Source organism: Pectinophora gossypiella, chromosome 5, assembly GCF_024362695.1.
Source record: "Pectinophora gossypiella chromosome 5, ilPecGoss1.1, whole genome shotgun sequence".
Taxonomy (NCBI): domain Eukaryota; kingdom Metazoa; phylum Arthropoda; class Insecta; order Lepidoptera; family Gelechiidae; genus Pectinophora; species Pectinophora gossypiella.
The window spans coordinates 2492161-2513366 of NC_065408.1; the positions used below are offsets into that span (position 1 = coordinate 2492161).

The 21206-nt window shown below is 39.2% G+C and overlaps 4 protein-coding genes across 5 annotated transcripts; 3 read left to right on the forward strand and 1 right to left on the reverse strand.

Annotated features, from left to right (window-relative positions):
• The first annotated feature begins 2068 nt into the window (after positions 1-2068).
• LOC126366667 (uncharacterized) lies at positions 2069-8310 on the forward strand. The gene is made up of 2 exons (XM_050009873.1): positions 2069-3369; positions 7901-8310. The coding sequence occupies exons 1-2, from the start codon at positions 3009-3011 to the stop codon at positions 7975-7977; spliced, it is 438 nt and encodes a 145-aa protein (XP_049865830.1). The 5' UTR covers positions 2069-3008; the 3' UTR covers positions 7978-8310.
• Positions 8311-8563: 253 nt separating this feature from the next.
• Positions 8564-14150, reverse strand: LOC126366629 (transmembrane protein 115). Its single transcript, XM_050009815.1, has 4 exons — positions 13553-14150; positions 12912-13107; positions 11528-11704; positions 8564-9570 (listed from the first exon to the last, which is right to left on the reverse strand). The coding sequence occupies exons 1-4, from the start codon at positions 14061-14063 to the stop codon at positions 9345-9347; spliced, it is 1110 nt and encodes a 369-aa protein (XP_049865772.1). The 5' UTR covers positions 14064-14150; the 3' UTR covers positions 8564-9344.
• Positions 14151-14245: 95 nt separating this feature from the next.
• On the forward strand, positions 14246-15925 carry LOC126366653 (NAD(P)H-hydrate epimerase). 2 transcript variants are annotated; one of them, XM_050009854.1, is made up of 4 exons: positions 14246-14402; positions 14664-14872; positions 15133-15444; positions 15564-15925. In XM_050009854.1, exons 1-4 carry the CDS (start codon positions 14367-14369, stop codon positions 15796-15798), a joined length of 792 nt encoding a protein of 263 aa, XP_049865811.1. In that variant the 5' UTR covers positions 14246-14366; the 3' UTR covers positions 15799-15925. The 2 variants fall into 2 exon arrangements, with proteins under 2 accessions (XP_049865811.1, XP_049865812.1); XM_050009855.1 differs by having other exon boundaries at positions 14265-14414.
• Positions 15926-17702: 1777 nt separating this feature from the next.
• On the forward strand, positions 17703-21058 carry LOC126366654 (proliferating cell nuclear antigen). The gene is made up of 7 exons (XM_050009856.1): positions 17703-17838; positions 18046-18162; positions 18530-18636; positions 18883-19040; positions 19333-19449; positions 20051-20226; positions 20755-21058. Exons 2-7 carry the CDS (start codon positions 18049-18051, stop codon positions 20863-20865), a joined length of 783 nt encoding a protein of 260 aa, XP_049865813.1. The 5' UTR covers positions 17703-17838; positions 18046-18048; the 3' UTR covers positions 20866-21058.
• The last annotated feature ends 148 nt before the right edge of the window (positions 21059-21206 follow it).

Genomic DNA, 21206 nt, shown 5'->3' on the forward strand with positions numbered 1-21206 from the left:
TGGTGTGAATCCCTCAGTTTTCGTTACGATGTCACCAACACTCTGTATACCCTATTTATCATATCATGATTAATATATCTTTTGTCTCTTTCGTACTAATCTGTATTCGTAGAGACATATCTGTCGTCTCTTTCGCACTAGGCTATCTACTATATCTCTGTCCTGCTGTCATTCTTAATGTTACTTTAAATATGGTATAATGATGGTCAAGAATAGGTTAAAATTAATGAGAGTAGCCCCGATTCCTGCAGACACGTCCTATTTTAATTTTATATTATACCTGTCATTTTCTTATCCGCCGAAAAGGAAAAGGACGGATGATCGACAACTGTTAATTTTAAAATGAAAGAATAACCCGGGCAAATAAAATAGGCATCTCGCTCATATGCAATCCGTTTGACGTGTGCTGTCAACTTAATTCTGTCGGGTTATTGGCCAATATAAAATTTTGGAAGGGTTTTTTATATTTCTGCGTAAAATTTACGTGTATTCCATAAATATTGTGCCTGTCGATTACGCGTCCTTTCCTTTTCGGATTATAAGAAAATGACAGGTATAACTTAAAATAAAATTAGGTGGTGTGTACAGGAATCAGCACTTTTGGTGGCGATGTTATAAGTGAACTGATGTTATAAAGTGTATATAAATTAAAATTACCTACATTTAAATTGTATTGGATTTTTCTTGCGTGTTGTTGGTAGCCCTTGTCAATAGCTAATAACTACAGATGTGTTGTTATGCATATGATGGTTACTTGGAACGGGGTTATAAAAATGTACTATATGTGGTGATGGCGCTGTAGAGTTGCCTTCGGTTAACCTTCTCATTTCATGGATAAAAGACATAATGCATCTATTATCTTCGTTTTCAGCTATAAATGATGACCCTTGTTATTACACCCACTTAAAACATAATCTTCCACCCATTATGCAGAGCTAAGTATATTTTATTGTAATATCTATTAGTTTTGCGTCGTCTTTTCTCACCATAGTATTGTATAACTTGCATACGTTTAGTTGGGTTTCAGTTTGAACCTCAAAAAGTGTATAAGATTTATGTCTGTAACCTGTTAGGTGTGTTTATTAAATAAATAAATAAAATTATTATCCTGATCAAAATAAAGGGAAGCAATATAGGTAGCAACATAATTCTATACCATATCTGATTCACATATCAAGCAAGTGTTGTACATATTTAAGGTAATTATCACGTTAAATCTGTGAAACGCCATCTATATTGTTTTGGGGAACATACCTTGGAAAGTTCTTCGTTATTTATTTTTTCGTCGCTCAGGTATATAAATAAAACATAATTAAAAATTAAAAAAAACAAACAATGTAATGGCAGAGGCATATACAGGGTGTTAGTGACATGGTAACGAAAACTTTGAGAGATGATTCAGGCCATGATTCTGAGTTGATACCAAGTGGAATTTTCCGTCGCAAAAGTATGGAATGAAAAATAATTAAAAAAAACACAAAAAAAACATGAATTTTCCGACAGGACATTCCACTTGATATCAACTCAGAATCATAGCCTGAATCATCCCCCTCAGTATTCGTTACGGTGTCACTAACACCCATACCTACTTGTATGGCTACCTGTATGTACTGGTACAGGATGTAAGCGACATCGTAACGAATACTGACGGAGCTCATTTCGCTCATTATTCTGAGTTAATATCAAGTGGAATTTTAGATCGAAAAAGTATAGAATTGAAAATAATTAAAAAAATCATGAATTTTGCGACGGAAAATTCCACTCGATTTTAACTCAGAATCATGGTCTGAATCATCCCCCTCAGTATTCGTTACGATGTCACTAACACCCAGTATAAAAATACATACGTAAAAGTTGCTTGATATTTGGATCAGATCTGTATAACACAGATAAAAGATGCATTTTATGTCTATTATCCACGAAACTAGAAGGTTAAACGAAGGCAAATATTTGGACAGTGCCCTCTATATTGTTTTTGGGAAACATAGCCTGGAAAGTACCTCATTGAAATTATCAATATTTTGCAGTATAACTGTATTAAAATTTCAATATCTTTGAAAAGAGACCATGAAAGCTGTTTGTTGCGTGTAACCAAACGCACCAGGCGACGACGGGCGGCGAGTGCGGCGAGGGGGGCGCGAATGTCAAAAACTCACTTCTCCACGGCGGCCACCACGACGCCACTTATTGTTATATTTTAAATTATTATATAGTGCCTATAACTACAGTCCGCGTTTTAATTATCTTCTTACAAGTCAAGCAAAGACCCTAAACAATGGTCCTTCGAGCCTAAAAAGTAAAAAGTTGCGATTCTTCAAGATTATAGAAAATACTTGTTGAAGGCGGAAAACCGTTACTACTACGAGATACGTCATCTTGATCCTGATCATCGGCGAGTTGGTGAAATATCGCAAAGAATACCAGCGATAAAACGACGAACCTTTCTACTGCATCTTCGTGTCGTCACTCGACCGCCAAACACCGCCGGCAGGACAGAGAACTGCGAGAATTTTCTAGAAATCAAATCGTGACGTCATCAACAGTCGGCGTCATCATCTAGGACGTGTGGAATGTGGAAGTCACCTTAGTGGAAGGACATTCATTTTGTGAGTTTGTTCCAATACATTTCCTTCAGTTTCCTTTCCTTCTGCCTTATAATTTCATTTTATATACGTATTTTATTTCCATCTTGTCACTATTTGATTTGGAAGGTAACTATTAACTGAAGTCATAACGTAATAACATCATTATCTATTTAGATACTTCCTTTCAAACAGTAAACAATTATAAGTTGTGATAAATACATTAGTAGGTATACATACATAGTGAGTTCGAACGGCCTGCCGGCACAGTCACAGCTGATCTATTGTATGCGCGACGACGTCATTACGCATCGTCGATGCAGCACTTCTTATATTACTTTAATTGATTCATAATAATTTGCGTCGAACAACAAATTATAACTTTGAACAGAACATAAATTAAGAGTATACATAAACAATTTAACCATGAGTGATAAAGAGCAGTTAGACAAGCTTCTAAAAAGGCGTAGAACAATAAAAGCGAAAGTTACTAGCTTTGAAAACTACTTAAAATTATTACTCAGTTGTGAAAAAATAACAGACTTACAACGTATCGATTTAGATGGACGTTTTAGTAAATTCATTGATGTATACCCAGAGTTTGATAAATTACAGACGGAGATTGAGATCCTGAGTGACACTCCGGACGTGATGTTCTCCTACCGCGAGCAACTAGAAGCGCAGTATCATACATTGGTGGCGCAGGCTCGCATCTTACTGGAGAAGGTGCTGGAGCCGCAGCTTCAAGGAGGGTCTGACCGGTTCCACGATGCGGATGCAGAGCCAGGTGGGAAAAATTTTGTGCGCTTACCAAAAATTAATTTACCTTCCTTTGATGGCAGCTATCAGTCATGGTTAGAATATAAAGAGACTTACCTTTCTTTAATTCATACAACTAAAAATATTGACGATATAAGCAAGTTCCATTATCTTCGCGCCTCTCTACAAGGAGAAGCAGCGTTAGTAATTAAAAATATTGATTTCAAAAGTGCAAATTATAAAACAGCATGGGAACACCTATGTGAACGATACGACAATAACCGCTTGCTTATAAATAATCATATTCAAGCACTATACCATGCAGATCCGATTAAAAAAGAGTCAAGTAAAGGCTTACGTAATATTGTTGATTTAACTAATAAAAACATCAGAGCCCTTAAAACATTAAAAGCTACTGACAATTGGGATGCTTTCGTCATTTATATAATTTGCACCAAACTTGATGTCGACACTTGCCGTCACTGGGAAGAGCACTCAAACAACCTCTCAGAGCTACCTACATTGCAACAATTTTGTAAGTTTTTGAATGACAGGGCAACTGTATTAGAAACTATTGAAGACAAGTTCAAATTAAGTAAGATTGAGCCAAGCAAAGCAAAAAGCTTCATTATTGCTACTGATACTTCAAGTCAAACCAATAAAAATTCATCACATCTACAAATCAAATGCCCTCTTTGTAAACAAAATCACTTTCTTTTCACTTGTGAAACATTTAAGCAATTGAACTTAGAGTCACGCATACAAAAAGCAAAAGAATATAAAGTATGTTTGAACTGCTTACGTCCAGGCCATTGGCATAAAAAATGCAGGCTGTCCCATTGCAAGTATTGTAGGGAAAAACATAATACTCTTTTGCATCTAGAACAGCCAGTCACAAATGCAATACATGAAAACCCTTCTTTAACTAACAATGTTGCTTTGACAACCAATACCTTGCAGCCTACTGCTTCGTCGCATGTTTTGCTTTCCACAGCTGTCGTCAAGGTGGTTGACAACAAGGGCAACAGGCACAATGCCAGGGTGTTGCTAGACAACGGCAGCACCGCCAATTTCGTGACGGATGACCTCTGCGGTAAGCTGGGATTGTCGCGACGTAACGTCAGCTCCACAGTTACAGGTATAAACAATCTTGCCTCCAGTAGTACACAGTCCTGCACGCTCCAAATAGAGTCTTATTACAGTGACTACAGGGTAAAAGTGGATTGCCTCATTCTACCAAAAATAACTAAGGCCTTACCGTCTTCTTTCATTGAAATCGATAATATCCCTCTTCCATCGGGATTGCACCTCGCCGACCCTTCGTTCAACATACCGTCGGCCATAGATATTCTTGTAGGTGCTGAAGTTTTCTGGAACGTCTTATGTTCCACCTCTATTGACCTAGGAAAAAATCAGCCCAAATTATATGAATCAAAATTAGGTTGGATAGTGTCCGGCTTTGTTGCTCGGCCTATTTCTTCAGCCGCACATGTGTGTCATTTCACCGATAGTGACGAAAAACCCAACTTAGAGAAATTCTGGGAACTTGATACTATCTCGGCAAAGCACACACTTACAGCAGAAGAGCGCGCTTGTGAACAAAGCTTTTCAAACAATACTCTCCGTGGAAACGATGGTCGCTTTATAGTGACCATTCCACTTAAAGATGATCCGAACAGACTAGGAGATTCTTATGAAACGGCCAAAGTCCGATTCATGTCATTGGAACGCCGTTTCAAGCGTGATCCAGTTTTTAAGAGTAGATACGTCGAGTTCATGCGCGAGTACGAAAGCTTGGGACACATGTCTGAAAATAAAGAGTCTTCTCACAATGCAGAAAATCAAGTAAATTACTACTTACCTCATCATGGCGTTGTAAGGGAATCCAGTACAACTACGAAGCTTCGCACAGTCTTCGATGCCTCTGCCGTCACTTCTTCGGGCGTGTCCCTAAATGACATCCAGATGGTAGGCCCTGTTGTACAAGATGATCTTCTTTCTATCATACTAAGATTCCGCCAGCACAAATATGTAGTTTCTAGTGATATCGAAAAAATGTATAGGGCCATTGATGTCAATCCTAATCAGCGTTCTCTTCAACAGATCGTCTTTCGCTATGACGTCACTGAGCCCCTAAAGACGTACACTCTCAACACCGTTACATATGGCACGGCATCAGCGCCATATTTAGCTACCAAGTGTCTAGTAAGTCTAGCTACACAAGATCTAAACGATAATGTAAAAACCGCAATACAGCGGGACTTCTACGTTGATGATTTCTTAAGCGGTAGTTCTTCAATCGACTCCACTGTAGAGCTCTGTAAACAAGTAAAGGCCGTGTTAGCTTCGGCAAATTTTATTCTGCGTAAATGGCAATCAAATTGCTCACAGATCTTAAATAAGGTAGCAAATAAAGACGCACCCTCTGACACAACTCTGGACTTGTCAACCAATAGTCAAGCTTCCTCCAAAACACTTGGAATAAAATGGTTGTGCAACTTAGATGTCTTGTCTTTCTCTATTGGTATTGATTTTCATGAAAAGGTAACAAAAAGGCATATCCTATCGGTCATCAGCCAGATATTCGATCCACTCGGTCTTGTCGGTCCATGCGTTGTCGAGGCAAAAATGATCATGCAAAAGCTCTGGACAAATAACAGGATCGGCTGGGACGATGAAGTACCACATGACATAAGAGAACTTTGGAGTTCATTCGTATGTACATTACCTGCTCTCAATCAAGTGGAAATTCCACGTTGGGCAATTGCTGATAACTCTTCTTTGCTTGAACTGCATATTTTCACAGACGCGTCAGAGCGCGCGTACGGTGCATGTGTATACGTCAGATCAGTCACTAATGAAGGACTGGTCAGTGTCAAGCTGTTAGTGTCAAAAAACAGAGTAGCGCCGATTAAACCCACAACGATTCCTCGTCTCGAGCTTTGTGCAGCTTTGTTGGGTGCAAGACTGTGTACAAAAGTACTCGGGTCGCTTACCGTACAGATTAAAAGATGTAGATTCTGGTGCGATTCCACTATTGTGTTAGGTTGGCTGTCTACACCACCACAGAATCTGAAACCATTTGTACGTAATCGCGTTAATGAAGTCCAAGAGACTACAGACGGACATGTGTGGAGCTACGTGCCGTCGAAGGACAACCCGGCGGATCTTGTTTCTCGCGGGCTGAGAGCTGACCACATTAGCAATTGTAGTCTTTGGTGGTCAGGACCAACTTTCTTATTACAAAATGATACTTACTGGCCGATAATTCCGAATGACGCGAAACATGATCTACCAGAGGTCGTTTGTCATGCTACAGATGTCACTAACACTTCCCCTTTTCATGACCTTATCTGCAAGTACTCAAACTTACCTAAATTACAAAGAGTTATTACATACATTACTAGATTCATTAATAATTGTCGCAAAGAGAATGATAAACTTAATGGCTCATTTACTGTTTCAGAACTACAACGTTCTATGAACATTATAATACGCAATGCACAACTTGACATGTTTCCAGACGAACATAAAATACTAAAATGTGGAAAGCCATTACCACGAAAAAATCGTTTGTTACCATTGTCACCCTTCCTCGATCAAAACGACATAATAAGAGTGGGGGGGAGGCTTGATAAATCTCCTTATAGTTACAACGTAAAGCATCCAATATTGTTATGTAGCAAGCATCACATTTCTAAAACAATATTTGAAATGTTACATAAAGACTTATGTCACGCTGGGCCTCAGTTGCTATTAGCAAACATTCGACAAACTTACTGGCCATTAGGTGGAAAAAACTTATCAAAATTAATTGTTAAAAATTGCCTAAGATGTTTCAGATATAAAGCTCAACAAGTGCAACCCATAATGGGGCAATTACCCTCTTCTAGAACGGAGCTCGAATTCCCTTTTCTTAATTGCGGCGTAGATTACGCCGGGCCCGTGATGATAGCTGACCGGAAGGGACGAGGTTGTAAGCTCATAAAATCCTACCTGTGCATATTTATTTGTTTCTCAGTTAAAGCTGTGCATCTGGAGCTGGTGACGGACCTCACGAAAGAAGCCTTTATGGCCGCTCTTAACCGATTCATAGCCCGCCGCGGAAAACCGGAGAGCATCACGTCCGATAATGGCACTAATTTTGTTGGCTATAATAACGATTTACATAATTTCCTTTTAAAATCTAACATATCTTCTGACCTTGCTCTAAAGGGAATTCAATTTCTTTTTGCGCCTGCTTACAGTCCCCATTTTAACGGCTTGGCTGAGGCGGCCGTCCGGTCAACGAAGCACCACCTCCGACGCTTACTAGGTCTCACACATCTAACGTATGAAGAGATGGCTACGTGTCTGACTCAAATAGAGGCAGTTCTAAACTCTCGTCCTCTCATACCTGTTTCCTCCGACCCTCTCGACCTTACCGCACTCACACCTTCCCACTTTTTGATTGGGCGATCACTGATGTTTGTTCCTCACCCACAGGTGGCCGACGCCAACATAACTTATCGATATAAGCGCATAGAGCACATAAAACAACATTTTTGGACCCGTTTCAGTACCGAGTACGTGTCTCTTCTACAACAAAGAATCAAATGGCAATCCTCTTCAAGTGACCTCAAACTGGGCGCACTAGTACTGATAAAGGATAAGTCGCTACCACCGCTCCTATGGTTCCTGGGACGAGTTGTGAACATTTATCCGGGCAGCGACGGCATTACTCGAGTCGCCGATCTGAAGACTAAGAAAGGAACAGTACGTCGGGCATTCAACAACATATGCCCTCTCCCACTTCATTGAAGCACTTCAACCCGGGGAGGATGTTGCGTGTAACCAAACGCACCAGGCGACGACGGGCGGCGAGTGCGGCGAGGGGGGCGCGAATGTCAAAAACTCACTTCTCCACGGCGGCCACCACGACGCCACTTATTGTTATATTTTAAATTATTATATAGTGCCTATAACTACAGTCCGCGTTTTAATTATCTTCTTACAAGTCAAGCAAAGACCCTAAACACTGTTATTACCTCCTCTTTCTTTCCCATTTCTACAGATCTTTCCATTTGATTTTTCAATGAATATCTTTGTAAATATGTACTTGCAATATCTCGAAAGAGTTCATATGTCTCAAATTACTAAAGTAAGTAATTCCGACATTATATTTGATGTTTATAATATTCTCAATATTAAAACGACAGAAAATGTAATAAAAACAATACGAAAATGATTGGGTATCATTTATTAACACTAATCAATATCAATTATATTTACAAAGTCTCGCTCATTCACTCTCCATACATAACGTAACATCATAACAAATGCATCAAAATTCGCAAAAAATATCTTCATTTTCGTGTATTAATATGACTAACCATACTGGAAAATATACTTCAGACCGTTATATAAAACGAAAATACTAGCGTACACATTCACAGTTCCATTGCAGGAATATTAATTTTAAAACAAATCAAAAATACTAAATGCATAAAATATAAATAAATTCAGGTGGCAAAACCCTTTGCGCCAAAACTCCAATCTCTATGAACCATTTACAATTTACTTTTAGGAGGCCAATTATTAAAACAATCCAGTAAGCCAACCAATTCAATATTTTGTTTCAAACCTCATCTTCAACTGGACTTTATGGCCCATTTACACAAGTTGTTAAACTAGAAACCAATCCAATAAGTGGACTAGCTCGGAGATTCCACTTCAAAGATCATCCTTATGTACATACCACAGGATTGATTCAATAGTGCCTTGATTACATGTAATGACTACAGGAGTGAGTCTATGCCAGCATTAATCCAGCTCACACGAACACTTTGACGAATTGACTTAGTTACTTGTAATATTAGTCACTCCATGGTGCAATCAAGGCATGGGCTTGTGTGAATGGTCCAGTTAAGACCGGCCAGTGATCAGTCAGTCGGGCATTATGACTCTGGTCTGGTTTACTCTTACAGTGGTTCTGTGAACAGCCTGGTGCGGCGGCGTGCGGGATCATGAGTGTCGCGGCGCGGGCGGCGCGGCGGGGGGCTCCGTGAGGTCCACCAGGGTGGCCTCACTGGGGGGGCCGGCCGCCGCCTCGCTGGGGAACTGCGGGATCACGTGCGGCGGCTGCATCTTCCTCACCGCCTCCATATTCACCTTCGTCGATAAATTCTTCTGTCGCGTCTGTTCTGAAGTCTTCGATAATCGCTCGCTCAACGCCTTGAGCGCGATTTGTCTGGAACAACAAGACAACATAAGCTCACGCCTATTTCCCACCGTTTCAGTTCATCTTACGACGGATGTACCTCTGACTATCCCAATCGGGATAAAGTCCTGAGTTAACGTAATGTTGTGTTCATTCTCCAGGATAGCCTGGATTGGCGAGAATAAGGTAGTTACTTTGTTTGTTTTGATTGCACCAATGAGTTATTAATTTATCTTAAATGTAATTTCCAGAAATACAGTTAGCTCGACCATTATAGACGGCGATACGGCTCACCTATCCTACAACCTAACCTAAGTTGGTTTTACAGAGAGCTCCGAAGTAAGATGATCCGTGCTTCGGAAGGCACGTTAAGCCGTTGGTCTCGGTAACCGTTGGTCTCGGTGACATGGCTCATGTAACGAATACTTACTGATGTAAGTAGAGTTAGTAGTAGCTTACTATTGAGGCCTTTGGCGGCTCAATAGTAAGCCTGACACCAGGGTTGATGAGGTTGGTACTCCACCTCACAACCCACACGATAGAAGAAGAACAGAAAGTTCGGTGAGGCGTCGGTTCTTGGACCCAATTGAGAATATAGTAGTGATCTTAAGTTGAAATAAGTAGAGAAAGGCAAAGGATAAATGTACATTTTTGGAGAAGAGAATGATGCCAGGCTGTTCTACCCTCCCCAGTTCCGTAACATGCATTCAACTAATTAGCAAGAGTAAACAAGAATCGCCATCGAATTACGTAATTACAGCCATAACAAATACCAATAAAACTGTGTGAAGTATTTCCTCGAATGTGTTATGAATACTTTGTCATAACTCAACAAAAAGGAAGCAAACAATCTTCATGTTACGTCATTCGTACTGCTGTAACTTCCTACATACCATAGATACCATACGCAATTATTAATTTTGCCAATCCATCCTTACCGATGAATCAAGGTCACGGGCAGTCACGGGTTCGAAGATCAGAATCCTGTAGCCTAATAGGAAATCGGTGGGTAACCATGGTAACCACGATCGGCGCCCGATAGACGTAATATACGGCCCCGACGACCCGATTACTCTAGCCATTGAGGTGGCCAATCAACTCGCGACAACAAACAGTTCAGAACCCCGATACCGACCCGCCGGCGTGGTCGACGTTTACCTCATTCAGCACTTATCCACTAGGGTCGATTAATTCTTTCAAATATTATTCTCTCAGACGACACCCTGAGCAGAGGTTCGCGCCTATCTGGGCACCCCCGGGTGCGAGCCCTCAGCGCTCACCATTTGTTCGGCCGAGTAGCTAATGCCATTTGCGGCTATTCTACAGTAAGTCACTTCAAAAAAGTAACTATGACATCGAGCGAGTCTAATAGCGTCGCTTTTCCCAATCTCGATGTGTAAGCCCGTAACCTTGACGCACCGGTAAGGATGGATTGGCTAGTGTAATAACCGCTAAAGCATTACGTCTGTATCTCAGAAGGTACACTCCTCGCCAACTATGTTTAAGTACCATGTTACAGGACGCGGGGCCATAGATTCCAATCATAGTGCATTGTTTAACAATCGTAGATATAGGTAGTATGATAGCTGTGTAGCTTGAAGTATAACATACACAATTAATTTACAATATTTTCCTTAAGTTTATTGCGTTTTCCTGTTTAGTGATTATAAGTCATTTGGGTTTCCTATTCTCAGCTGATAACGGCTCTTCTCATATTAAAAAGAATTATGTCCGAGAGTGCGCGCTTCAAATAGCGCCACCCACAGAAAATTATATGTCTGACTGTTAGTGAAACAGATGACTTTTGGCGACACGTGTCTATCTCAATGTAACAACCTACACATGTCCCACTCGGCCACATAGGGTCCCCTCAATCATGCGGAGGGGGTGTGAATTCGCCACTTTTCAAATCTCCCGACGGCCTCCTACTTGGACATCTGCTTAAGGATTAGGGATATAGACGTGAGTTTATGTATGTATAGCTCACCTTCTTCGCTCCATGTCCTGCGGCTCGACGCCGGGCATAGAGATGGTGACGCCGCGCGGGCTGAGCGCCAGGTGCACGCGGCGCTGGCTGGGCGCGCACAATCCCAGCCGCACCAGGCAGCGGTGCGGTGGCCCCAGGATGCCGCGCACCACCGGCTGCATCACCGTCGGGAAGAAACTGGGGAAAAAAATAACACGATTATTCAGCATTCCATTTAAACATTTGCAAGCCAACATGGACCATATACATTGCTATGTTATTTGTGCAAGTTTACATTCATTTCAGATGAAACCAGGTTGGGAATTAAAGCACATATATTAGAAATTAACAAAAAATGGGCACTTGACTCAAATATATACAATAGAAAAAGTGTTTCTTTTGAAAAGCATTAAAACTGAATAGTTGGAACCCAATATCTTTTATTTATGAATTCTTCATTCCCGTCATTTAATTATTAAGAATTATACACTATTGCAGCAGAAGTGGATCAACAGGAGTTTCTCATGCATTAAATAGAAGATCTTTGAAGTCTAAAAAAATAATTTTATGAATAAGCAATAAAACTTGTGCACTTTTGTACAATTTAATACAATGTAACATACAACTAGCCAATGACAATAAAGAATATCTGTTCAATGGAACATTGATAAAGACCCATTTTTTGTGCCATCTGATTTGTCATTGACCGGAGGTCACTTCAATTCTTCAGTCTGAACCTATTATACAAATCATTTGCATGAAAAATTACAATGAAATTGTTCAAAACACCTGCAGTGTATTTTTTCCTGTGTTGTCTTTTCCTCTCTCAACCTTTATACAATAAAAACATAAATCAAACTATTGGTAAGTTTTTTGTCAATCACAGTACTAAGTCAATTTTACAATGTTTTCAAGCTGAAATTAAATAATAAGTAACTTCTATTGTGTGGGTTGTGAGGTGGATCACCAATGTCAGCAAACCTGCTGTCAGGGTTATTAAGTTACTTACTTTAGTTAGGACAATGTTTTGATGTTGTTTTAGACATTAACACTTAAATGTTTATTAGTAATAAATTGTCACTTATCCTTGAGTTACAAAGTTATCTCAAATCATATTAATACAACAATGTTGTATTGTTTATGTTGGTATATTTTTACCATAACACCTTTACAACCATGTGATATGCCAAATTTAACAACAATAGAACAAACTGACTAAGCACCAGTCCAAACAAACAGAAGTTCCTGAAGAAAAGGCTTGATAGTTTATTGATGTGGCTTATAAATATTGTAGATTTGCCGCAGATGCCAATATGAGTGCCGAGGTCATTCACCCAGTATCAAATTTCAGATAACAGGCATAGGACATGTTACGGGTAACCACTAGTATATTATAAAAACTTACTTATCAAAGGTGAAATTATCAGCCATATCCCCTCTAGTGCCGCTGCTGTGTCTCTGCCAGAAGCGGAGATAGAACCACGAGAGTATGGTGCCACTGCCCCACATACATGGGTATGTGCCCTCCAAGGCACCAACGGCCCAAAGAATTATGGCCACAATCAGGATCAGTAATGGCAATGACCGGTTTGTGAGCTTTCCTGCAAGTATATGAATGAACATGTTTTATCACATTATATGTTAGTAGTTACGATGTGTTATATTAAAGTCGTAACACCGACAGTCCTTTTAAAATCCAAACTCCATTGTTTTACTATTGTGTCTGGAAACCTCGGCTTTACGAGGTTATTAGCATTTTTTCCCTATTTCTTGAGTTTATGTTTCCTAAACTTATCATTAGAAATCAGTCTAATAATCAATTGATAAGATTAGAATTACAGTCCTTAAAGAGACATGGTTAAAAATGTTGGATTCGATTTTGATACAAAGAGTCGAAATGTTGGATTTGATTTTGATACAAAGAGTCGAAATGTGAGTAATATTTACAAAATAATGCTTGGTTTAACACCAAACCAGTTCTTTGTGACTATGTTGTAGGTGTTGTAACCCATTTGAAACATGTCATAATAATAACAAAATACAAACCTAATGGTGTTTTGATCAGCAAATGATCTGGCATTATTTGCTTGACAGCCACGCTCACCGCAGCCAAGTACCCAGCCAGCCCGTGGACGTGTATGTCGAACAAATACGATGTATTCCCCGTACACACAAATATCATCAAATAGTAAAACGTCGTCAAGAATGCTACGCCGGCGTTCGTCAGCACGAAAAACTTCATCATCTCCATCTGCCCCCATAGTGGCTCTATCAACTTCCCACATAGTCCCACAGTCACAATATCAATCACCACCTCCCACAAGTGAATCTCGAGAAACCAAAACGTGAAAGTGGACCAAAGTTGGAAAGAAGGTGGCAACAAATATCCTGGAGTGACACTTAGAACGTTCACTACATCTTCAGAAAATGATAAGATGTATCCAATAACCACAACCACACATATAAATTTCACAGAGGGTGATGTGTTTCCTAATAAAGCGGAAAATTGTTGTCGTAAATATGGTAAATTACGGCTAAAAACCCTAAGCGCAGCCATTTTTGTGACGGATGAGTGAGTAAACGTCAACTGTCAACAAAATCAAAATATTTGCATTCGGATACACGCACACACTAGTCGACTTCATTTTAAAAACCGGTAACGGTGGCTGTGTAATATAGATACGTGATAATATTTCTAAAAAACCGGTAATCACCCAGTAAATATTTCTGAACGCTAACGATTTTGTCAAAATTTTGTTGTGAACTTCGGCTAAGTTGAGAATTTTCCATAAATAAATAATAAAAATACAAAAAGACTATTTGTTTTCAGGTCAAAAGAGCTATATACTTTAATAAATAAATGTTATTCCGTAGATTGATCGGTGGTGCGTTGTTGGTAAGCTTTTAGGTAATACTTTATTGTGAATTTAATAATACGACTTCTCACCTCTTATCAGTATACTTTCTTACCTAATCCAAATATTTTATTGAAATCTACTAAATTAACACCATACAAAACTACACTATTAAGCTTAATTGATGTACCTGCTAGGTACATAAACTAAATATACTTTGAATTACTTGTTTGTAATAAATAGCGCACGGTACTTCACAAAGCCAAGTTCAAGAGGTCATGTCATGACATTGTTGTTTTTAGCTAAGATTAGCGAACGTGTGCAGTGCGACAAATACAACGATGGCTGGTAAGCAGTGCAACAGTCGCCGCACGTCGTATCTGACGCAGACAGACGCGGCGGCGCTCGATCAGGACCTATTCAATGAATACAAATTCAGTGTCGATCAACTCATGGAACTAGCTGGTTTGAGCGTCGCCTCGGCGGTGGCGAGAGCTTATCCAGTTACCACGTTAGTAGGTTTAACTTTTACAATGTACTTAACCTGTTTTGTTACATATATCTTATATCTACCTATACATAGATTATATTGCTTCTTAACTTAAATTTGAAAATATTAAACATCTCATATTGTACATGTCTTTTTACGGGCATTCATTATAAATAAATAATATAAATAAATAGTTGCCCACTATACATTAAAAAATATATTGTCTAGGTACATGAATTTCATTGTCCTCTGCAGTTTTCCCAGTTCAATTATTGTTACAGATTCTGCACCGTGCTTGTAGTCTGTGGGCCTGGCAATAATGGAGGAGATGGGCTGGTAGCAGCAAGACATTTGGCACTATTTGGGTATTCAGTATGGGTATACTACCCCAAGCGCACAGCAAAGCCTCTTTACGAAAATCTCCTACACCAAGCGTCCAGTTTTGGGGTAACAATACTGGATGAACTGGCACCAAATGATGATTTTAAAATAATAGTTGATGCACTATTTGGATTCAGTTTTAAACCACCAGTAAGAGATGAACTCAAGCCTGCACTGTATGCAATGATTGATTCTAAAAGTCCAGTTTGCAGGTATGATTGTTTATTGGGTCATTTTATTTAATTGGTGTATTTGATTTTATCGTGTAAAATAAGCCAAGTTCTTTTTTTTGTATTGATCAAAATAATATGAATTCGTATTCTCTTTCTAGTGTGGATATACCAAGTGGGTGGGATGTAGAAAAGGGACCAATCAGCGTTAAATCTTTAAAGCCAGCTATGCTGATTTCTCTGTCGGCACCTAAGCTATGTGCGAGACCAGAAATTATACTTGATGCCAAGCATTACTTGGGTGGACGCTTCCTTCCTCCTGGACTCATTGAAAAATACAACTTAACTTTACCAAATTATCCTGACCAAGACCAAATTGTTAAACTATTGTGTTAATTTATTTTGTTTCTAATTTTCGGATATTAAAATGTATGGATTATTAAATTGTTAACATCATTGCCATGGTCTTCATTTAAACGGTTACTTTTTTAACCTACTTTTTTACAATAAAGTTCATAGCAAATATTTTCTTTCATTGACTTTTGTTCTATTAATAATAAAATTATACCTACCTATCGATGGGCCAAATCGGTTTCTAAGATGAAATGACCAAAGAAGTGACTTGAAATAAAATACAAGAACATTACAAATGGCTGTATCTATGAATTCCATTACATTTTTAATTAAAAATAATTGTTTGACATTTCTACAGAAGGTTTCCTGTAGCCTGTAGGTATTATTTGAAGCTTGAGTGACTGAACTCAATTTGGTGTGCGTCAAGCTAGCGGCCTCAAAAAAAAAATGGGCACGAAAAAATAATTTGACCATACCAAAAAATAGTACTCTTATTGAAAAAAATAGTACCTGTTGTAAAAAAATTAGTACCATCACGGTTCTGGATTTATAGCCATGTTTTATTGCACTTGCTAGCTTGACGGTGAGCGAAATTTGGCGAGAGTTAACGACAAGGTCTTTCGCTTTGATTTAAACGCCAAAAAATAGTACCGAAATAGTACTCACCCCCTGCAAAATACCGAAATGAGTACTTCAACGGTTCCAAAGTTATAAAGGCAGTTCTTTGATCCCGCTGGCTTGACGTTTTGAAAATACCTATTATCTGGGGAACGCTTGCATACTTCAGTATGTAACTAATGTCAATAAACTCGTATGAAATAGTACTTCCTACCATCATAATTTTGATCCGATTCTCTTTGTAGAAATATGTTAAAAAATCATCATAACCTATGCCATACATTTGTTGTTGATACAGTCACGTAGACAATTACATAACCTCACAATTTATTCGTAAGTATTGCCATCGCCAGTATTGCCATTTTGGAGGTCTACCCTACCATTTCTTTGCACTTCAGAGTGTTGCTATTACAAAAAATTGCTATTGCATACACCCATATGCAATAATTTAAAAAAAAAATGGCTGCATGGGTCTAGTTCTTATTGAAAACAATCTGTGATTTTAATACATCATAATACATTTTTAATCTGCTGTTTTATTTTATAATTTATACCTTCATGTTCAATTTGTTACGGATCGAAGTGTTTGTTAATAAACAATTTGCAGTATTTGTAGAATAACTCAAAGAGTTTCAACAATGATATTACTTTCATCTGACAACCCTGGCACTTCACCAATTTTTACCCAAAAATGGGGAAAAAATACTAAAATCTGACATTCTTTTTGAGCATGTGTAATAATTTTGTTCGAGACTGTACCTGTCTTGATAAATGTATGACATAGGTTATAATGACTTTTTGACACATTTCTACAAAGAGAATCAGGTCCAAATTATGATGGTAGGGAGTACTATTTCATACGAGTTGATTGACATTAGTTACAAACTGAAGTATGCAAGCGTTCCCTAGATAATAGGTATTTTCAAAACGTCAAGCTAGCGGGATCAAAGAACTGCCTTTATAACTTTGGAACCGTTGAAGTACTCATTTCGGTATTTTGCAGGGGGTGAGTACTATTTCGGTACTATTTTTTGGAGTTTAAATCATAGCGAAAGACCTTGTCGTTAACTCTCGCCAAATTTCGCTCACCGTCAAGCTAGCAAGTGCAATAAAACATGGCTATAAATCCAGAACCGTGATGGTACTAATTTTTTTACAACAGGTACTATTTTTTTCAATAATAGTACTATTTTTTGGTATGGTCAAATTATTTTTTCGTGCCCATTTTTTTTTTGAGGCCGCTAGCTTGACGCACACTCAATTTGTAGGAGAGTGGTGGTGGTGTAAATGACAATCTCTAATGATAGAACTTTAAAAACACATGTGATGTCCGATTTCGCGCCAAATTTTCCCGCTGCCAGCCGGGGCAGCCGGTCGACTTGTCAATTCTTGTCTGTTGGGTCAACGATTTCTGTGCATCGTGCTTTGTTTCTACGTGATATCTTTATATTTTAAGAATAAAACGTAAGTAAATTGTGTTATTTACTTTTAATAATGCCTATTGTTCACCTAATTATATGTAAAACAGACAATTACCTCTGATTCTCTCCATATCTGGCACAGCCTCCCACGGCGTTTCCTGCGTTAGGGCTTTGTTGCATGTTATTTCGCATTACCCTAGATATCGTACTTGTACAAGTTGCTATATAAGTGTGTGATTGATTGCTACAGACAATGTTCGAAGCACGCCTCCTGAAGAGCTCCATCCTCAAGAAGGTGCTGGAAGCCATCAAGGACCTCCTCACGCAGGCGACATTTGATTGCGACGATAATGGTATACAGCTACAGGTAATTTTAATTGAATAGTATTCATACTGATAGAACATATACATCTGAAGAATAATTAAGAGTACATCATTGCATTTAGTGGAACAAATTGGCACCAGCACTACACTAACTAGCTAAGTTTACACTCACTGTGAACATGACAACTGATATTTGCATAACTTGTGCTCATTTTATGTCTTTGCTCAACAATCCTTAATAGACTCTTCTTACCTATATTTTAGATTTACATACATACATAAACTCACGCCTATTTCCCACCGGGGTAAGCAGAGACTATAGAATTCCATTTGCTTCGATCCTGACACACTTCCCTTGCTTCCTCCATATACAGATGCACATTTAGATTTACATGCTCTAATTATTCTAGGCTATGGACAACTCTCATGTGTCTCTGGTGTCCCTCACACTCCGAGCAGACGGCTTTGATAAGTACAGATGTGACAGAAACATCTCCATGGGCATGAATCTTGGCAGGTACGTTTTGATGGTATACTATTTGTAGTCTAGCATGCAACAGCAGGACAGTAAGAGAATAATAATATGGTCTAGTGCATAAGTGACACCAAGAAAACTATTCATCACATGGCTTATGCATCATGCTATGATATAAAAAGTATACCTAGTTTATATTTAAATGGAAGGCTTATTGTACATAGAACACTTCTCTTCCCTATCTATTCCTTTTTTTAGAAAAAAATCAATGTAATTTGTTGCCTACAGCATGTCAAAGATCCTCAAATGTGCTGGTGATAAGGACACAGTGACGATGAAGGCACAGGACAACGCTGACACTGTCACCTTCGTGTTTGAAAGCCCCAACCAGGAGAAAGTTTCTGATTACGAGATGAAGCTGATGAATCTTGATTTGGAGCATTTAGGTGAGATATTGTTCACAATTTCTTTTACACATCAGCAGGTAGTTAATAGGTTATACTACCATTATGCGCGGCGCGGCGAATATTGCAGGCAAGGATCTATAGTCATATGATGTTTACCTACAATATAGACTGCATTTGCTGCGCCTGTGTGGCGAAACCTGCGGCGATAGTTATCGCGCCGTACGCGAAAGCGGAACACGGGCAGACCCCATAGGTATTAATAATATAAGAGTCACCACAAGAGCACCGTTTTGAATTTTAATTTTTAAATGTTGTGTGAATTGATTTTCAGGTATTCCTGAGACTGAATACAGCTGCACAATCCGCATGCCGAGTGCGGAATTCGCGCGCATTTGTCGCGATCTCTCACAGTTTGGAGAGTCCATGGTCATCTCGTGCACTAAAGAAGGTGAGTTATAGGGCTTGTAATGGAGTGATGGGGCAGGCACTTTTAGTTTAGTGTTGTAGGCAACAACATCAGGGGTTTGCTGGTTGTCTTTGGAGACTAAGGGTGCCTGGAGTCATAGGTATTCTGACGTTATAGAATCATGGAAAACAGAGACTAGTGCATACTACTACAAATAAAGCATACTATCATTAACCTCTCATATGCCGAGATACCAGACACAATAGATTTTACATTGTGTCTGGTCGAGATCCGCGTTCCGGCGTTTAAGGGGTTAAAGCTTGTACTTATTGATTTCTAAAATATATTGCTTGTATATATTTTTTTGTCAGCTATTTCTCATTTAAGGAAAAAAAAATTGATATGGAAAAAATCAAATCTGTTAAATATCAAACCCTTCTTGTTAAAACTTTTCAGTTTCATGTTTTTATTTAGTAGTTGCCTTTGATTACTTGTGAATCTGCCCATTCCATTAACCTCTCATATGCCGAGATACCAGACACAATAGATTTTACATTGTGTCTGGTCGAGATCTGCGTTCCGGCGTTCGAAAGGTTAAGGATTATGTATGTATGTACAATAAACAATCTGTTATTTTTTCCAGGTGTGAAGTTCTCGGCGACCGGCGACATAGGGTCAGCGAACATCAAGCTGGCGCAGACTGCAAGCGTAGACAAGGAGGAGGAAGCGGTCGTCATCGAGATGGACGAGCCCGTCACGCTCACCTTCGCCTGCCAGTACCTCAACTACTTCACTAAGGCCACCTCGCTTAGTCCACAGGTAAGTTATGTACTGCAGCAGCGTGGTAGACTATGCTCCATACACTCTCCGGTTAATTGACGGGAGGCGTTCGTTACGGTACTTTGGAGTTTTACACCTAAGCGAGAGTGATGAGATTTGCAATCTAATCGGCGGGCTTAACACCGTAAGCGCGCGCCTCTTTCTCGCCTCGACATACGTCACTCTTTCACAGTACTGCCGAGACAGACGATCTCTGTCGCGGCGAGAAAGAGTCGCGTGCTTACGGTGCTAGGCCCGCAGGAGAGAAGATGCTGTCGTTCTCTCCCCCGCGACAATTGGTCGATTCCTGCACATATCCGCTCTGCTTTGGTGCAAACACACTTATTTAGCTTTCCGACCGATAATACATTCGCGTAGAATATACCTGGTTTCAGTTTGGTTATATAAGACAACTGTTTTCGTCCCTGAAAAGTATTAAGTCCTGAAGTTCCAGTAGGTGCCAATTTTTACCCAAAGGAGGCTCACGTTTTTCTTCAGAAAAATACTCATATTGCCTGTCTGTTCCAGGTACAACTGTCAATGTCAGCCGACGTGCCTTTAGTGGTAGAGTACCGTATTCCCGACATCGGCCACATTCGCTACTACTTGGCGCCAAAGATCGAAGAGGAAGACAGCTGAACAATTAGTGTTAAGTGTTACTTTATCATGTACTCCGTATCTGTTAATTCCCGCCCGTCAGTGCCTATCATGTCTTACTTCTGTATTATTTAACTAATTCTATACACTGTGTGTATAGCAGGAAATTGTGATAGATGGATGTTGAAGATTGTAATGTTGTAAACGGCAAATAAACATAATTTTTGTATTACAACTTCGTTTTCATATAAAGAGTTAGGACATTCCTGCAGACACCTAATTTTATTTTAAGTTATACCTGTCATTTTCTTATCCGCCGAAAAGGGACGGATGATTGACAACTGTCAATTTTAAAATTAATGATACACGCATCTCGCTGGTAT